The following is a 16,901-nucleotide window of genomic DNA, read 5'->3' on the forward strand; positions in this document are numbered from 1 at the left end:
ACTCCCCAGCAAGATGAGTGCTGAGCACCACCAGGAAAGGGTCACAGACACAAACCTAAGGGATGGATCTGTAGGGGCTGAGCCCATCTTATCAGCTTGCTTGTGTGCTCATGGTGGGAAGAGGAGAACTGCAGGGCATGGTGTGGCAGGATTTCCATTGCAACCATACCTGGAATCACAAACACTGCAGAGCTGAGGCTGGAAGGACTCTGGAGATCTGCTCAAGGAAGGCTCAGCCAGGGCAGGCTGCTCAGGCCACTGTCCAGTCAGGTTCTGAGTACCAAGGATGGAAACTGCAACCTGATGGAGTCTTTGACCATCCTCATAGTAAAAACATTTCTTCTGTGATTGAGCAGAATTCCCAACATTTCCCTCTGTGCCCACTGCCTCTGGTCCAGTCTCTGGGTACCACTGAGGGGACTGGAGCTCTATCCTCTTTCCAGCTTCCCAGCAGTTTGTTGCACACATTGCTGGGGTCCCCCTGAGCCTTCCCCAGGCTCAGCAGTCCCCCCTCTCAGCCTCTCCTCATGTCACACATATTGCAGTCCCTTTGCTGGACTCACCCATGTCTCCCTTGTACCAGACACAGGGCAATAAACCTCTCCTTCACCTGCCAGCCATGCTCCTCTGCTGCTCCTCCTGGCTTCAGGATGCTGGCACTGCTGCCTGATGGTCAGCCTGGTGTCCACCAGGACCCTCACTCAGGTCCTTCTCTGCCATACTGGTTTCCAGCCTCCCAGCCCCAGGGTGCACTGGTGCACGGGGCTTCTCCTTCCCAGTGCTGAACTTCCTGAAGATCATGAGGAAGGAGTCGGGCAGAAGAACTTTTAGGACCTCACATCCCATGATTCTGCACTAGAAGAATCATCTGATACACCCCAGAACACCCAATTTACAGCCCTGCAAATCTGTTGTGCAGAACAGTTCAGCACCTGCAGAAAAGCATCTGCTGTAAAAACACCCAAACCACAGCACACTGCAGAGGGAGGTGATGCCACAGGAGCTGTCCTTTGCTCCAAGGTTTGCTTCTGAACCTGAAAGATTTGCCTTTATGATTTCCACTGGTAAAAGTGGGAAGTTTTCACTGTTCCCACAAGTTCTAACATCAGATCCCAACACACCTGAGGCTGAGCACCCTTGGCAGCATCCCCAGTGAAGCACAAGCCCCAGCAGGGGTGGCCACGAGTCCTGCTGTGACTGCTGCCAGAACCTGTCCCAGAAACCACCCAGTGCTGAGACCCAGCTGGGGATTAACATTTCAACACTGACTGTACCCAGTTCCTCAAGGGCCCAAAACAGTGTCTGGGACTTAACACCTTTCACTAATTGTGGAGCACTATGGAACAACTCCAGTGCTTTGTCTGGGAAGCTGATGTCTCCTAGATCCAAGCTCACCAGAGGGAGATGCCAATCCCCCCACCCCAGTTCTGGAGCAGAGCAGTCCCCCCAGCAGCAGAGGTCATGTCCCACAGCACTGGGCACTCCAGAGAATCTCTGTGGTCAGTTCTTTCCTCAGAATCACAGGACTTTGGTTTTGCCTGGCTTCTGATGCCTTCATGTGTCCAACATACCACTGTACCCAAATATAGGAGGGTCCTGTTGGACATCAGCAGTGATCTCTGTTTCTTTCATGGCTTTCCCTATGTTCTGGAAAAGTTTTCAACTGCAAGGAGATTCCTATAACCTCCTACAAGAATTTATTTAAACAAAACATATGGGGTTTTAATACATGCAGACACTAAAAGCTACACAGCTCTTCCTCAGTAACTTCATTTCCTCACAACCCCCAGCAGCAGCCATTGTCAGCACAAACTTCATCCCTTCCATCTTCTGCCCAATACACTTTGAAAACTATCACTAAATGGAGATACTCAACCCAGATCCAGAGGGACAATCAACTCCTGCACATGTCCTGTCCCAGCCTTTACACCACCAAAGCTGCTGCCTTGCTTTTCCCTCAGCAGCACATCTGCAACCAGAGCTCTCTCTTGCCCCAACACTTCTTTTCCTACCAGGTCTCAGTCATCCCAAGCTCATTCCTTCTACTGTCTCTACTCTTCAGATTTGTTATTTTTACCTTCCCATAGCCAGGCCCCCAGCACTGAGCCTCCCACAACTCCTGGGGCTTGCACACCCCTCCCTGCATCACCTCCACTGCTGTCCCACTGACACCTTCAGGCAGAGGAGCTGCTGCCTGGCTCTGGAGCAAACACCACTTGCAACAGAACAAGTTTCTGAGGAAAGAAAAAAAAAAAAAAATAGCATCAAAAGGGCAAGACCACTGGGCATGAATTATTGATGGTAACACCATTCAGCAAGCAGCTGGGAAGCAGCTGTGGAAGAGGTTGATGAGAATTAGAAACAACTTTAATGCCACAAACATGACAAGTTGTCCTGTAAAGTCACCTGAATGCTGAACCTACACAAGGAACAGGAGGAGTAACCTGGAGGCTGGGTGGAATGGGAGAACCCCTGGCTGCTGGGAAGAAAGCACCAGAAAAAGGGGCCCAGGCACCTTCTCCCAAGGAGCATGGATAGGTTTGGATCAGCAGATTCTAGAGCAGCTCCATCCCCCAGGAGGCCAACAGAAGCTGTCAGATAACCCAGGGATGCATGCACTCAGCTATCAGGAGGTGTTTTTCTGGGGTCTGTAATTTCCTCCAGGTACTCTTCAATCACTAGAAAAAGACCAGACTAGGGATTATCTCCAGATCTTTCTACCATTTCACTTCTATCCAAACATGATGTTACCCTTGCCTTGTCTAATTCTGTCTGACCTGTAGTTCATAGAAACACTTGTACTGTCTGCTTCCCTATCATATTTATTCCATCCTCAGTGCTTTTCCTGAAGCCCAAGATTATAAAAGGTAAGAGGAAAGTGGAAGAAGGAACCAGAAGCTGCTGCTGCCCTTCTTGGTGCAGCCTGTTAGACAAGGACAGGAAAGGCACTGCAGGACTGCAGCTTACCTAGATTTTTCTCCCAACCTTTTTTGTAAGTTTTCCCAAAAGATCTGTTTCCATGAAATTAAAGCCCTTACAATTCTTTTAATAATCACTTATTTTACTGATGGACAGTTGTCAGGAAACGTCTGTAAACATGCAGAGTGACTGGGAAACACACCTTCCCTTCCCTTCTGCTGCAATGAAGAAAAGGCCCCTGAGCATGCCAGCTCCTATCTGCTTCACACAGATTAAATTCCCAACCAGATATGCTTTGCAAGAGGATCAAAAGAAGAGAATAAAGCAAATGCCAAGCAGCAGCATACAAAAATCACAGCAGTACTTAACCATGTCACAGGAATAGATGTCAAGAAACAGAGAATGGAATATAAATCATGGAAACTTCGAGCCCCAAGCTGTGCCTGTAAACAGCCAGGCAGAAGCAGGAGGCAAGAGTTTATCTGGCTGTGGTTTAGAAGGAAGAAGTCCAAACACCTTGAAATGACTCCAGAGGTGTTCAGAGGAAGAAGAGGTAACACCTAGCAGGGCAGGGCTTTTGAAGGATGACATGATCTTACTGTGGGGAGGGAAAAAAAAGCTATTTAGTTAATGGGTGAAGGAAAGAAAAATAGTCCTTTTTGCCCTAGAATTCACATCTCCCCCCTGTGCTGTGTGCAACTGCACAATAAATGAAGCACACCACCTTCTTTGCCACTACAGACAGCAAACAGTTGTGATAGACTTGCACAACCTCCTGCAGGAAACCCTTTTGCCTCCACAAAGCCCTCTCAGCCAGGTGACTCTTTCATCACCCTTTCCCATGGTTAATCATTAGTTTTTTCCATCCCTCATTGCTCCTTGAATACTTTCCACAGGCAGTAAACACAGGAAATTTCAGCTAAGGTCTGGAAGTGAGAGGAGCTCAGCATTTACTTCCCCAGGTGAGCATTGAGGTGACCCCAACTCTGACCCATCTGCAGGGGTACCAGGATCTTGGGGTGAGCAGATGGAAGCAAACCTTAAAGAGAGCCCAAGCTAAGGTTTAAAAAAAAAAACAACTTTCAGAATAAACAAACATTTAGAGAATATCAACAAGCTGCTTGTTTTGTCATCCCCCACCAGCAGCAATGCTGGAACCCAAACTAATCCTGTGCACTGCTGCTGATCCCATCCAGAGTCTGCTCCAGCCTGGCTCTGGCTGCAAATGCTCTGGGATGAGACTGTTCCAGGGGGAATGCTGGAGTGCTTGAGAGCTTTGTTACGTGAGAGAGGACAGAATATTCACATGTGTTGAACAGAAACCCTGCCCTGACCAGACCAGATGTTTTGAACACAAAAATATTCCATTTACCATTTTCAACATGGGCAAGTCTGTGCATGAGAGGCAGCCACACAAGGCACTGGGGAGGTGGATCAGCCATCAACGTGTCTAAAAACATGTTTAGCATGATCTTTTTCTGCAAAGAAAAAAAGAAATACAACTTAATTATAAAAAAAAAATCAGTTTTATATACCAAAACCTACTTCAGCCTTAGAAAAAAAAAAAAAGACTCAACTTTTGTCTACCAGGAATCTCTCACATGCCAGGAAGAGATAAAAATCACTTCTTTGCTCGGGGAGTTTCAGACTACATGAGACAAACAGTAACACCACAAAGAAGGTCTCAGTACAGACATCATATAATCACACAGAAGTAAATGATTAACAGAAAGCTCCAAGGACTTAGTCAGCACTGGTTCCCAAACTGCAATTAGAGTTTCTTATTTTGAAGAAGTATACAGCAAGTGGAGGTTATTTAACAGTCCTGAAAACTGTTATTTCAGACATGCAGACAACACTGAATAAAGCAGACACACACACACACAAACAGGTTACAACTGATTACAACTGATCTCCAGACATGACCTGTCCAGAATATGGTTTTTTGCTTTAAGTCAAAATAAGGCAAAAAGAAGCAAGGGAAGAACTAAGCTGTGGCTTGGGGAAAAAACTGTCAATAAAAAAAAAAAAAAAGGCAATGAAATCATCATGAGAAGGGCTTCAGGCATCTTCAGAATAATATTATCTAAGGTTCCAAATCCAAGTGAGCAAAAGAAAATTTCTGCTGCAAATACAAACAGATGGAGATAACTGGTAAGAAAAACAGCTAAGAATATTATGGACACAAAGAAAGAATATGTTGGCTTTTGCACAGGAGAGAGATGCTGAAGAAGTTGGAGCAGGCAGCAGAGCAGCTGCTCGGATGGCACTTGCCTCTCACCTTAGCATATGGCAGAGTTATTCCCAAGGCATCTTCCCAGGAAAAGCTGCTCGGGTTTGCCAGGAGCTGTGACACTGCTTGCAGCTTTCACTTGCAACTAGCATCCCAAAACCTGAGGCGTTTTGGTTTGTTTGGGCTTTGCTGGGGTTCCTTTTTGGCTGTTTGTTTCTGTTTGTTTGGTTTTCAATTAAAGAGAGTGTTTCTATTTATAGCATCAATATTTTTGTCATTAGAGGCAAATATCTCCTTGTACTCCCCCTGTGGCTACATGTCCTGGAGAGACAGGATGGAATTACTATCCACCCCAGCTCCCAGTCAGGGAAATTGTAAGAAATATTTCATCTGACTTCTTCCAACTCTCATACAGCATCCTTGTTCCTGGCTCCCTGCTTAGTAAAGGAAAAGCTGTTCCTGCCTGGTTACAGGAATTTGCTCTGCCAGACAGAACACGACCTGGCCAAGGACAAACCTTGCCTGGCAATCCCAGCCTTGGACTGGACTCTCAGAATTTTGTGTGATCACTGCTCACAGACAAGATTTTTGGAGGTAAGGCCCAGGATCCATTACACATCACCCCCATCCTTCAAAAGTGCAGACTGAAGGACCCTGGGAACTACCAGTCAGCCCCACCTTGGGATGCTGGAGCAGATCCTCCTGGGAAACATCTTGAACCATAAGGGAGACAGGGAGGTGACTGGAGACAGCCAGCAGGCTTCCTGAGGGACAAGAGAACATGGCCTGGAGCTGTCCCAGGAGAGGCTGAGATCAGAGATTAGGAACAGTTTCTGTACTGAAAGACTGGTCAGAGACTGGGCCAGGCTGCCCAGGCCATGGTGGAGTTCCCATGTTCTAAGGCATGGAGCAGATGTGGATGTGGCACTTGTGGTTCAGCTGGCATGGGGGGGATGGGTTGGTTGGAAGTGATGATCTTTTCCAACCTTACTGATTCCATGATGCACGTGCAGCTCCTGTCTCTTTGTGGCCTTCTGTGATGTGGCAAGAGAAGAGTTGATTTCTGTAAGGCCCTTGACATGGTCCATGACAACATCCTGGCCACTAAACTGGAGAGACAGGAGGTTATGGATGGGCTGTTGGATGGAGAAGGAGCTGGCCAGACTGCCATGTCCAAAGAGTTGCAGTCAATGGTTCAATGTCTGAGGGGGAAGCAGGAACAAGTGGTGACCCCCAAGGGTCTGTACTGGGACCATTATGATTTAATATCTGCCCTGCTGAGAGGGGCACTGAGGGCAGGCTGGGTGAGTCTGCAGGTGAGCCCATCACTGGAGGGAAGGGCTGTGATCCAGAGGTACCTGGAGAGCCTGGAGGAGCAGGACTGGGAACTACTGATGTCTGACAGGGCCAAGTACAAGGCAACCCCTTGAATCAAAGGGCTGGAGCTTTGAGGAGAAGGCTTTGGGGTGCTGGGTGAGGAGAAGCTCAGCATGAGCTGACACCCTGTGCTGTCAGCCCAGAGCCCACCCGTGTCCTGGGCTGCATCCTCACAGTGTCAGCAGCAGGGATTGTACCCCCCTGGGGTAAAGCTGGGTCCAGGAAAGACATGGATGGACCTGCAGGAGAAGGTCCATAGGAGGTCCATGGAGCTGCTGGGAAGGCTGAAGCACCTCTGCTGTGAGCAGGGCAAGCTGGTCTGGTGAGAGGGGTCCCATGGCAGGGCACTTGGGACTGGATGACTTCTGAATGTCCCTTACAACCCAAACCATTTATTGGCTCCATGCCTGGGATTCACAACTTCCTCCTGACACAGACTGGGATGTTCCTCAAAGAAAAAAAATGGTTCCTTTTAACCAGTGAGGCCCTGAGGAGGTGTCAGAGCTTCTGTCTGGAGTGATGTGACCTCTACGTAGCTCACATGGGGGCAGCAGGGACACACGTGGCCTTTGGGGTGTTTTTCCTTGATTCAGGTATTTTGCACTGTCAGGACTGCCTCCTGCCTGCCTGGCAGTGGCTGAGCTGACAGGAAAGCAGACAACAGCCTCCTCCTCCTCCTCCTGGAAGGGAGGAATGTGGCAGAGAAGCAGCCCAGATGAAGCCCTTTCTTGTAGCTGGTCCCACTTTTCCAGAATCTAACCACAGAGCAAAACATTGCTCAGTCACCATTTGTGATGCAAAACCAACAAAATCATCTGCCAGCACATCCCAAACTCCAGGCACAGAGACTGAAAATCAGCAGAAACCAAGCACCAGGGTCAGATGCTCCCCAGCAGAGCAATCACATTTTTGCACAGACACTTTCTGGGATCACTTGCTTATTCCTTACCCTCCTTCAAGAAGTTTTCACCAGCTGCTGGCACCATACCTGCTTGTCTGAACAGCTCTGCAGCCTCAGATCTCCTCAGAGGTGGGTGCACTGGCAGGTTACACCAATGATATTTTTACATTTAGAAGAACACCACAGGCTTGCTTCAAAATCAAAAACTCAGCCAGGTTTATTGTTACTCTGCCACACCCTTGTTTCAACACGAGGTTAATGCATATATTTCCCCACAAAATCCTGGCACAAGAGCACATCCCCTGAGCCAACACAGAAAGAAGAGATTTTTAACTCTACAGTGATCAAAACAAGTTCTAGGAATTCAGGCAGCTGTGCACCAGACCCTCCTGTGCCTCTGTCCTGCTCCTTGGGCTTCAGCTGCAGCTCTCTCAGAGCACCCTTACCCCACCCATCACACACAGGACCATCCTAGCCTTAACCAATACATCCTTACTACTCACCAGCAGGAGTGCACATCTTCACCATCCTTCTGACACTGTGCACTCAGTTCCTGTCAGCCACACCACCCAGGAGGGCCAACTCAGCCAATGCTCCAGCAAACCTCTCAGGGCAGTAACTCAGATGTTGATTTCTAAATCCCAGACTGGGTTGGGTGGGAAGGCACCTCAAAGCCCTCCCAGTGCCCCCCCTGCCATGGTCAGGGACCCCTCCCCCAGCCCAGGGTGCTCCAAGCCCCATCCAACCTGGGCTGAGACACTGCCAGGGATGGGGCAGCCACAGCTTCCTTGGGCAACCTGGGCAACCAGGGGCTCAGCACCCTCACCCCAAGCAATTCCTCCCTCACATCTCATCCCCAGCTCCCCTCTCCCAGCTCCAAACCCTTCCCCCTTCTCCTAGCCCACTCCAGCCCAGCCAGGACATCACCTTATTCCAGGCCACCACTAACCCATGTCCCACACCTGAGAATCACAGAATGCTCATGGCTGGAAAGGACCTTGGAGATCACCAAGTCCAACCAAACCATTTCTCCCTCCCTCCCTCCCTGCCCAAGATCTCCTCTCCATCTCCCCTCTCCCAGCTGCAAACCCTTCCCCTCGCAGGCTCCCATCCCTCCAGGCCCTTGTCCCAAGTCCCTCCCCAGCTTTCCTGGAGCCCCTTCAGGCACTGGAAGGTGCTCTAAGGTCTCCCCGGTGCAGCCTTCTCTTCTCCAGCCTCAACACCCCCAACTCTCTCAGCCTGGCTCCAGAGCAGAGCTGCTCCAGCCCTCCCAGCAGCTCCAGGGCCTCCTCTGCACTGGTTCCAGCAGCTCCATGTCCCTCTGCTGGGACTGTACCAGTCCTGCTGGTGCAGTGTGTGCTGCTGAGCTCCAACACAGTAACAGGTATGGGACTCTACAGCAGCCAAGCTCCTGGCTCCCAAATCTCAGCAGAAAGACAGCAACTGAAGTGCTGTGACAGGAGGTACAAATTCACCCGGCTCTGCAGGGACAGGGGAGGCTGGGCCACAAACAGAGTTCTGACTGAGAGTGCTACAACATCCCTGTGACAAAGGGAGGGACTGCAGCCAAGTGAACAAAAGTCTTAGGAAAAGGATGACATGGTAACATCTGTGGAAGCCCCCGCTTGACCTAGAAGAGTAAATTATTACTCAAAGCCCTTGACACATCTGGAAGGCAACACAGAGAATGCAGCTCCTGCCAAAAGCATCCCAATAAACTCCATTTTGCGTGGGCAACACATTTGATTTATTCCATCTGTGACCCAAGAAATGAAGCAGGGTTGTGGCCTGTCCACAACCACTGACATGCCTCTGCCTATCTGCCCTTTCACCATGCAGGCACTGGTGAATTATTGGTCTTTTGCACCTCAAAGAAGTGCCTCCCAGAACCAGAACCTCCATGGGGAGCCAGGAACCACAGCTGGCCAGGAAGGATTTGTCTCTTGGAAGTTTCAAGTAACACGAGGGAATGTTCCTGGCACTCCAGGTCCATCCTGTGTGCCTCAGTGTTATTAAACGTGTGCCTGGTTAACCACTCACCCTCCCAAATGATTCCTGCATCCAGAGCAGGTGTAAATATCAGCCTGGAATCATTTCTAATAAACTGTTTTCATGTAACCACCCTGCTTGAGGGAGTAAGAGAATTGCAGAGCAGGGGTGTGCTTTGACTGTTTCAGTTGGCCTTAAGACCTCAGAAGAGCTCAAGGCACTGTGTAGTTATCTACGACAGATGTAACTTACATATCTGTCATGTAAATGCCTGAAGTCTGAAGCCCCACAGCTTTACAAAGGCCATCTGGAGAGAATTTCAGGAAAAGGATAAGCTGTAACAGGAGAGTATCAGGGAAGTACCTCTGGGAGGTTTATTTTCCAGTCTGGGAGGCATAAAAAAATGAAATTAAATTGAGGACTATCTACTTCCCAGGACTTATTTGTTTCAATGTTTTGAAATAAATTAAAGAAATGTCTTGGGGTTCTGGGTATATCTGGATTAATTAAAAAACATTCCCACTCTACAAACCTGCCCTTCCACTAGGGATTTTGTTTTGCTGAATAAAATTACAGCAAAGGGATTTCTAAAAGTGAATCAATATGAAGAATCAGCTGCCTTGTTCCTGGGAGCCAAACCCAGAGTGCTTAGACCAGGCAAGCCATGTACAAATCAGAGAAGAGTGAATCCTTCTGCTTGGAAAAGACCTTGAAGGTGATGGAGTCCAACCCTTGCTCAGCACCCCCACCCCATGTCCCTCATCCCCACATCCCCAGGGCTTGCTCTGAAACCCCTCCAGGCATGATGGGGACTCCAGCCCTGCCCTGGGCAGCCTGGGCCAGGCCCTGACAACCCTTTCCAGGCAGAAATTCTTCCCCAGCTCCAACCTAAACCTCCCCTGGCACAACTTGAGGTGTGCCCAAAGTTCCTCTTGTCCCATCCCTTCTTCCTTGGGAGCAGAGCCCGACCCCCCCTGGCTCCAACCTCCTCTCAGGGGGTTGCAGAGAGCCACAAGGTCTCCCCTCAGCCTCCTCTGCTCCAGGATCAGCACCCACAGCTCCCTCAGATGCTCCTCACAACTTCTCCAGACCCTTCTCCATCTTCTCCAGCCCCTTCCCCAGCTCCATTCCCTTCTCTGGACACTCTCCAGCCCCTCCATCTCCTTCTGCTCCTGAGGGGCCCAGAACTGACCCCAGGATTGGGGGTGCATCCCCAGCACATGGATGATCCCTGCCCTGCTCCTGCTGCCCACCCCACTGCTGGTCCCAGCCAGGATGCTGGTGGCCACCTTGGCCACCAGGGCAGACTCTGGCTCATTCCCAGGCAGTCACTGCACCTTGCTGGGTACCATGGCAAGATTTGCACCAAGAACCTCAGAGATGTCAGTCTTGCAGAGTTGGTAGGTGAGAGGCTCCAGAACCAAGCAGAACCCATCCCCTTCCTGCTGCACGCCATGGGGAGCAGATGGAGGGCTCAGCATCCCACGTCTGACTTTCCACCTCCCAGGGGCAGCTGAGGTTTTAACTCAGCAGCAGAGCCACTGACATGAAATCTGATTTGCTCAGCTCAGCTTCCCTGCCATCCCTGGGAACTACCATGGCTGTGGATGCCTCAGTCAGGGTGGAAACAGGACAAAGAAATTGTTAATTACGCTCTCTAGTAAAATAAAACTCTGTCCTCAGGAACTCACAGATGAGCTGAAGCCTTCATTGTTTCCTAAATCAAAGTCTGTTTCCTACTGGGTTGTATTTCAAATACTCTGATGGCTAATTAAATTTAGCAAAAGTGACAACAGATTCTAAATCTAAATATTTCTTCCAGAACATAATCATGACCAGAGTCTAAACATTTAATTTTAGGCCTAAGATAATCTAGGTTCATGTTTACAGTAAATTTAAGGATTATTTATACTATTTATATTATCTCAAATTAGAAACAAAGCCTTGGAACCATTCAATTACAGCTGAAATGTATAAAGAAATAAAAGGTTTGTTTTAAGATCATTACTACAACATGTACTCCAAACTTTACATGTAATGGAAATACTTTGCAAAGCAAGCAGCTACACCAATAAGCACAACAGTGAATCTGATTAAAACCCAAACTGTATATAACTTCTTTATTTTGCAGAGAGGTAACCAAGGAGCAAAGAGATTTGGTTGAAACTAATACTCTTAACACACCAAGAAAGCTTAAGAAAATAATCAAGGAAAAAAGAGTAAACACTGTGTTTCATGTTTTAGAACAGAAATAGGCCAGCCTTGCTGTTTGCCTGGGGGAGACCAGAGCTGCCCCTTCAAGGGGGAACAACCTAAAATTGTGCAGAATCCTTCCCCTGCCCAAGACCTAGATGTACTTTTTAGAATTATTCAGACCTTTTTAAACCTGCTTGGGTTCTATAATGTACACCACCACCCCCAGCCCTCCAAACCCCAGGTCAGAGGCAGCACTGCATGAGGAAGGAACCCACCAAGTGGTGTTTGTGAGCTCTTACTTGCTGTGGGAAGCAGGTCCGTGCAGAGTGCTCTGTGTATCCAAAGGAAGGCCCCTCAAACACAGCTGTTGGGAGCTTTAGGACTTCTTTCAAGAACTGATCAAACTTTGTAAATATCATTAGTCCATTCGAATCTGATATTTGTGAGAAAATATCTGCAAGAAAATACAATAAAACCCTACAGTAAATACGTGCTTACTACAGAGAAATATTTCAACCCTTTTTTAACCCCAAGAAATTTCTACTATTTTTTATTAACGTGATTTCTTATCACTTGCTATCAAGACAAAAAATATAAGTGAACATGCTATGATATAAATCTTCCTGTTTCCTGCATCCAGCCTCGCACAAACACTCTGCCTGTGCAGCAGCTGCACCAGGAAGAAAGCAGGAGATAGGGGGCAATACCCAAGTTACATCTTCAAGCTTAGGCCTTCAAAAAACGACGACATAAAAACCTTTGAGAAGGCTCCTAGAATGGAAAAAAAAAAAAATCTAAGAGTCACAAAGTCAGCGGTGGCAAAACTCCAGGCACCTGAGCTGAACACAGCAGCAGAAGGGAAGCAGCCTGCCAGGCTAAACCCTTGAGCCACCCAGCCAGGAGGATGAGGAAATTTGATGTAATTTAGAGATCTGAGCTTATCTCAAGAGGTGCTGCTCCCCCTGAAGAGCTGGAATGGGAACTTGTGTCCTTAGGCAGGGCAAATATGTGTGATGAGGCAAGGGGGGCTTTTTAGCAGCACTGTGGGGCTCCATCTCTCTCTGAAACCAAAAGGAGGATGGAGGAAGGTGTTCAGCCACCCTGGGTGTCTGTGGAAAAGGAGAAGTCAGGAGGGTGGCAGGAGGTGTCCCAGCTCTGGGCAGGCTGATGGGAAGGTGTCTGCTCAGCTCTGCTCTCCCTCCAGCCCCTTCCTGCTCAGGGCTCAGCTCCCCCAACCCATCACCCCAGAGCTCCCTGCTCCTGCAGCCCAGGGAAGGAAAAACCATGGAAGATGTAAAAACAGCACTGCAAGGAAATGATGTCACATGAAATACAGAGAGCTGCATGCTGATAAAGCAGACCTGCCCTGGGATCAAAAACATCTTTGGAAAAGACAAATCTCTCAGGCAGCAAAAGTGGGTGTCTCGTACACTTGCAGAGTCAGATTACTCTGAAGAAAGATCTCTAAAAATAAATAAAATTTAAAAAAGCACTAATATTACTAAGACCTTAATTTTTCCAAGATGTGACAGCAGATTCCTTCACTGAGCAGCCACTGAGGTTATTTAAAACACCATCAGTAAATAACCATCAAAAGCATCTGCAGACAGAAAATAAGCTTAAGTGATCAAAACTAGGTCCATTGAAACCAGCCTATTTTGTATATAATGGCTTATTTCTAGTAAACTAGAGAAATTATTCCAACCTGCTGAAGGAAGGAGCTCACAAAGAAGCCCACAGTGCCTCAGCTATGGGTGTTCTGGAGTTGGTGTCACTGCCTGAACAGATGAACTTGAAGTGAAGGGCTGAAAACCTTGTTGAATTATTTCATAAGGCATACTGGGCAAAATGGGGAGTAAAAGAGAAAGAAAGAAAAAAACCCAACAAATGGGGCTCATGGGAGAATGCTGTATTTTAGAGAATTCAGCTAAGTAGGAAAGTTAAATTTAACCTGAAAGTGGAATGTGGAAGAACACTCAGGATCAAACTGCACACAAATGAGAACTATGGAAACAACTAAAATGATTAGAGACCCAAACTCCCAGAATCCTAACCCATTCTAGGTCTGAATTACTCCAGAACACGTGCACAAAAACTGAAGTTCTAGTAATAAATCTGTCAAGGTGGGACTGGTAGAACATGACTGGAACATGACAGTTCTTGTATTTAAACACAGACTGAAACCTTCTGGGGAAATAGTCTATTAATCTGAACTCAGCAGTATGCAAGATTGAAATTATTTTAAGGAGAAATTTAATTAAAACTATGGTAATCATTTGAAAATGAGATAACACAGAACAGGCTGTACCAAGGGTAAATTTAGAAAAAACAAACCAAACCCCACTAACCTACACCTTGCAGTCATAGAAAAAGTGATTTTATAGTTGGAGTAAAGTTGAACTCATTATGTGTGAAACTTCCATGTGGGAAATTACCAGTGAAATTGGAAAATATAAAGATTAGCAGCACATAATTACACAGTTATCTGCCCTTTTAAAGGGCAGCAAATTACTCTCAAAGAGAACTCCAGCTAAACAGTGGCTAACTAATTTCTCAGGAGCTCACCTCAAGGTCACACCAAGCATGTGCTAATGGTCTCCTGATGACAAGGTATTACACTTGAATATAGAATTTCAGGTCAGTGTTGCTGTGCTATAAACATGGTTGGTTAGTTGGGGTTTTTGGTGGTTGTTTTTTTTTTTAAATCAGAGAAAAGGAAAATTTTAGAACCACAGAAAACTCTGCTCAGTTCCAAAGATACCAACATAAAGTGGCTGCTGTGCAATTCTCTTTCTTTGAATGTTTGTAGTAGAATTTTATATTAAGACCAAACTGACACAATTAAACTCATATTAAACTTGCCCAACAGTTCCCTGCAGAGCCTCTTCCCAACTGCTTGGAACTGCCAGAATTGATTTTTCTGTGATTCCAATCAAGGTATTTGCCTGATGCTCCACACAGCATCAGCTCAAGGCTCTACCTCTCCTCTGATGAAGTTAAAAACTAAACAACAAAGACCCAGCACCCTCATTCTCTAGACTTGACCTTGACTTTACCCTGTGTCTCTAAAGTTGTACAGTTATCAATTCTGTATCATACAAATTCATAAAATGTTAATTAGGTTTAATATCAGTAAAAGCCAAGAAAATAAATTAGACAGATGAATTGATTTGACTGTGCCTCTGGGGGTGGTGTGTGTGGAGGTTTCTTGGAGTTAATCCCAAGTATGTGTTAAGGTCCAAAGGACATCCCCAGGAACCAGAGGCCAGACAGCCCCACTCAGGATCCTGGGAAAACCAGGGAACAAATCTTGGCACATGAAAGACAAAGCAATGGAATCTCACCAGTATGGAGCTCCTGAGACTAGATCCTACCTGGCCAGCTGGAGTGTCACCTGTGATGGCTGAACCTGCACATACTGCTCCCCTCAGCTCAAACAAGGATTTTTACTTCTTATTTCCCCATAGAATTCCAGTACCCAGCCTGGGATGTGAGAGTCTGCACGGGTGAACAACCAGATGGGTGAGAAGTTGGTTGGATGATCCAGGGGAGTGGATAATGGGTCAAATCCTACTTGAATACTGCTGCAGGAATTTGTCCTGGGACATGTCAGTCACTGAGCTGGGAGAGGTGCCAGGGTGCAGTCCTGTCAAGTGTGCAGATGATGCTAAATTGGGAGGACCTTGAGGGCAAGGGCTGCCATCCAGCAGGAGCTGGAGGAACAGGCTCACAGGAACTGGCTGGAATTCAAGAAGGACAAACACAAAGTCCTGCCCGTGGGAAGGAAGAGGCTCTGGCAGTGACCCAGCTGGGTCCAGCTCGGCTGGAAAGGTCCTTGGGAGCTGCACATGGGCCAGCAGCCAGCTCTGGCAGCAAAGGGAACCAACAGAGGGAAGTGACTCTTCTCCTCTGGGTACTGCGTCCAGTTTTGGGACCCCCAGAACCAAAGGACTGCTGTGAAACACAGAATATGAAAGACAAACTGAAGTGAGGTCTGTGGAGATGCCAAGGGTGCCCAGCATGCTGGGGGACAAGCTGAGGACACAGCAATTGTTCAGCCTGGAGCAGACACTGAGAAGAGCAGTTTGCACACACGGACACTACAACCACCTCCTCTATTACTGCTGATACTTTGGTCCAAAACAAATAACTCCCCTTTCACTCCCACTCCTCCAAACCCAAAATGCCCCCTTCTCCAAGATCAAACCCCTCCACTCAGGTGAGTTCATCTACAGCAGGTTCACTGCCAGGGCCTTGCTTTTGTGAAACGTGGTATTTAGCAGACACCAGTGTGTGTGATGTGTGTGTGTCCTCAGGATGAACCTCAGCAAGCACCAGGTGGTGAGAGGACAAACAAGGAGCTGGGGAGGTGAGGGGGAAAAGGAGCATCACACAGGGTGCAGGATGGAGTCCTGATTAACCTGAAGTTCAGGGGAGGAAGCCCTCACTTCACAATGAGTCTACCTGAATGCCAAAATGAAGTCATCCAAATCCACTAAATTTGACATTTTTATATGACTTTACTTGTGCTTAAAAAACCTATGACAAAAATGATGAAGCCCATAGCACAGGCAGGGTGTGACTACTCCTACCTTACACACAAAGGAACCCCTTGCAGGGAGGATCATACTGCAGGGGATCTGTCCTTTCCCCAGGCAGCAAAGTGGTCTCATTGCACAGCTCCTGTTTCATGTGTGCTGTCAGACACTGCATGGACTGAGAACCACTCCATTTGTACAAGCTTGTACAAATGCAAGTGCAGAGACCAAGTTACTATTGTTCACATGAATTATGAGGGGAAAAAAAAATAAGTATTTCCAACTTGCAGGATTTCCAGCAAGCCTGATGTTCCAGCTGAGGGGGAGCCAAGTGCCTGCGTAGGAAAGGGAGTGGAGGCAGAGCAGGAGTGGGGGTGGAACCAGGGGAACAAGGAAACTGGAAACAGAAGTTGTTCAGTGATGAAGTGGGGCAGTAATCAGAGAGACAGGTGGGAAAGACAGGAAAAGGAAAGAGAAAAAAAAAAAAAGACAGCATATTCATAACCATCAGAAGAAGAAATAAAGAATGAGAACAGCTGAGGCAGATGAGATCAAAAGTCTGTTTATCCCAACAGCAGATGGCTCAGGCAAGCACTTTCCCCAGAATCTTCCTCCACTCACTGCCAGTAACTTTGCATTCAGCAACCTTTGATGAATTTGCCTTCAGTGAAATTGGTTCAAGGAGTAATTGAGTGGTGGAAGTGTTTGATACCAACAACATCCCTTGCTAAAGTTTAAAGAAGTACTG

General features: G+C 47.5%; 1 protein-coding gene across 3 annotated transcripts in view; it reads right to left on the reverse strand.

Annotated features, from left to right (window-relative positions):
- DTNB (dystrobrevin beta) overlaps window positions 1-16,901 on the reverse strand; it is a 159,270-nt gene that overhangs the window by 110,682 nt on the left and 31,687 nt on the right. For all 3 annotated transcript variants that reach the window (XM_030468840.1, XM_030468842.1, XM_030468841.1), the window contains exons 7-8: window positions 11,915-12,069; window positions 4,292-4,397 (exon numbers count right to left, since the gene is read on the reverse strand). In XM_030468840.1, coding sequence (XP_030324700.1) covers window positions 4,292-4,397; window positions 11,915-12,069 — 261 coding nt within the window. The remainder of the gene's footprint in view (window positions 1-4,291; window positions 4,398-11,914; window positions 12,070-16,901) is intronic.

The sequence above is a fragment of the Calypte anna genome, unplaced genomic scaffold, assembly GCF_003957555.1.
Source record: "Calypte anna isolate BGI_N300 unplaced genomic scaffold, bCalAnn1_v1.p scaffold_86_arrow_ctg1, whole genome shotgun sequence".
Taxonomy (NCBI): Eukaryota; Metazoa; Chordata; class Aves; order Apodiformes; family Trochilidae; genus Calypte; species Calypte anna.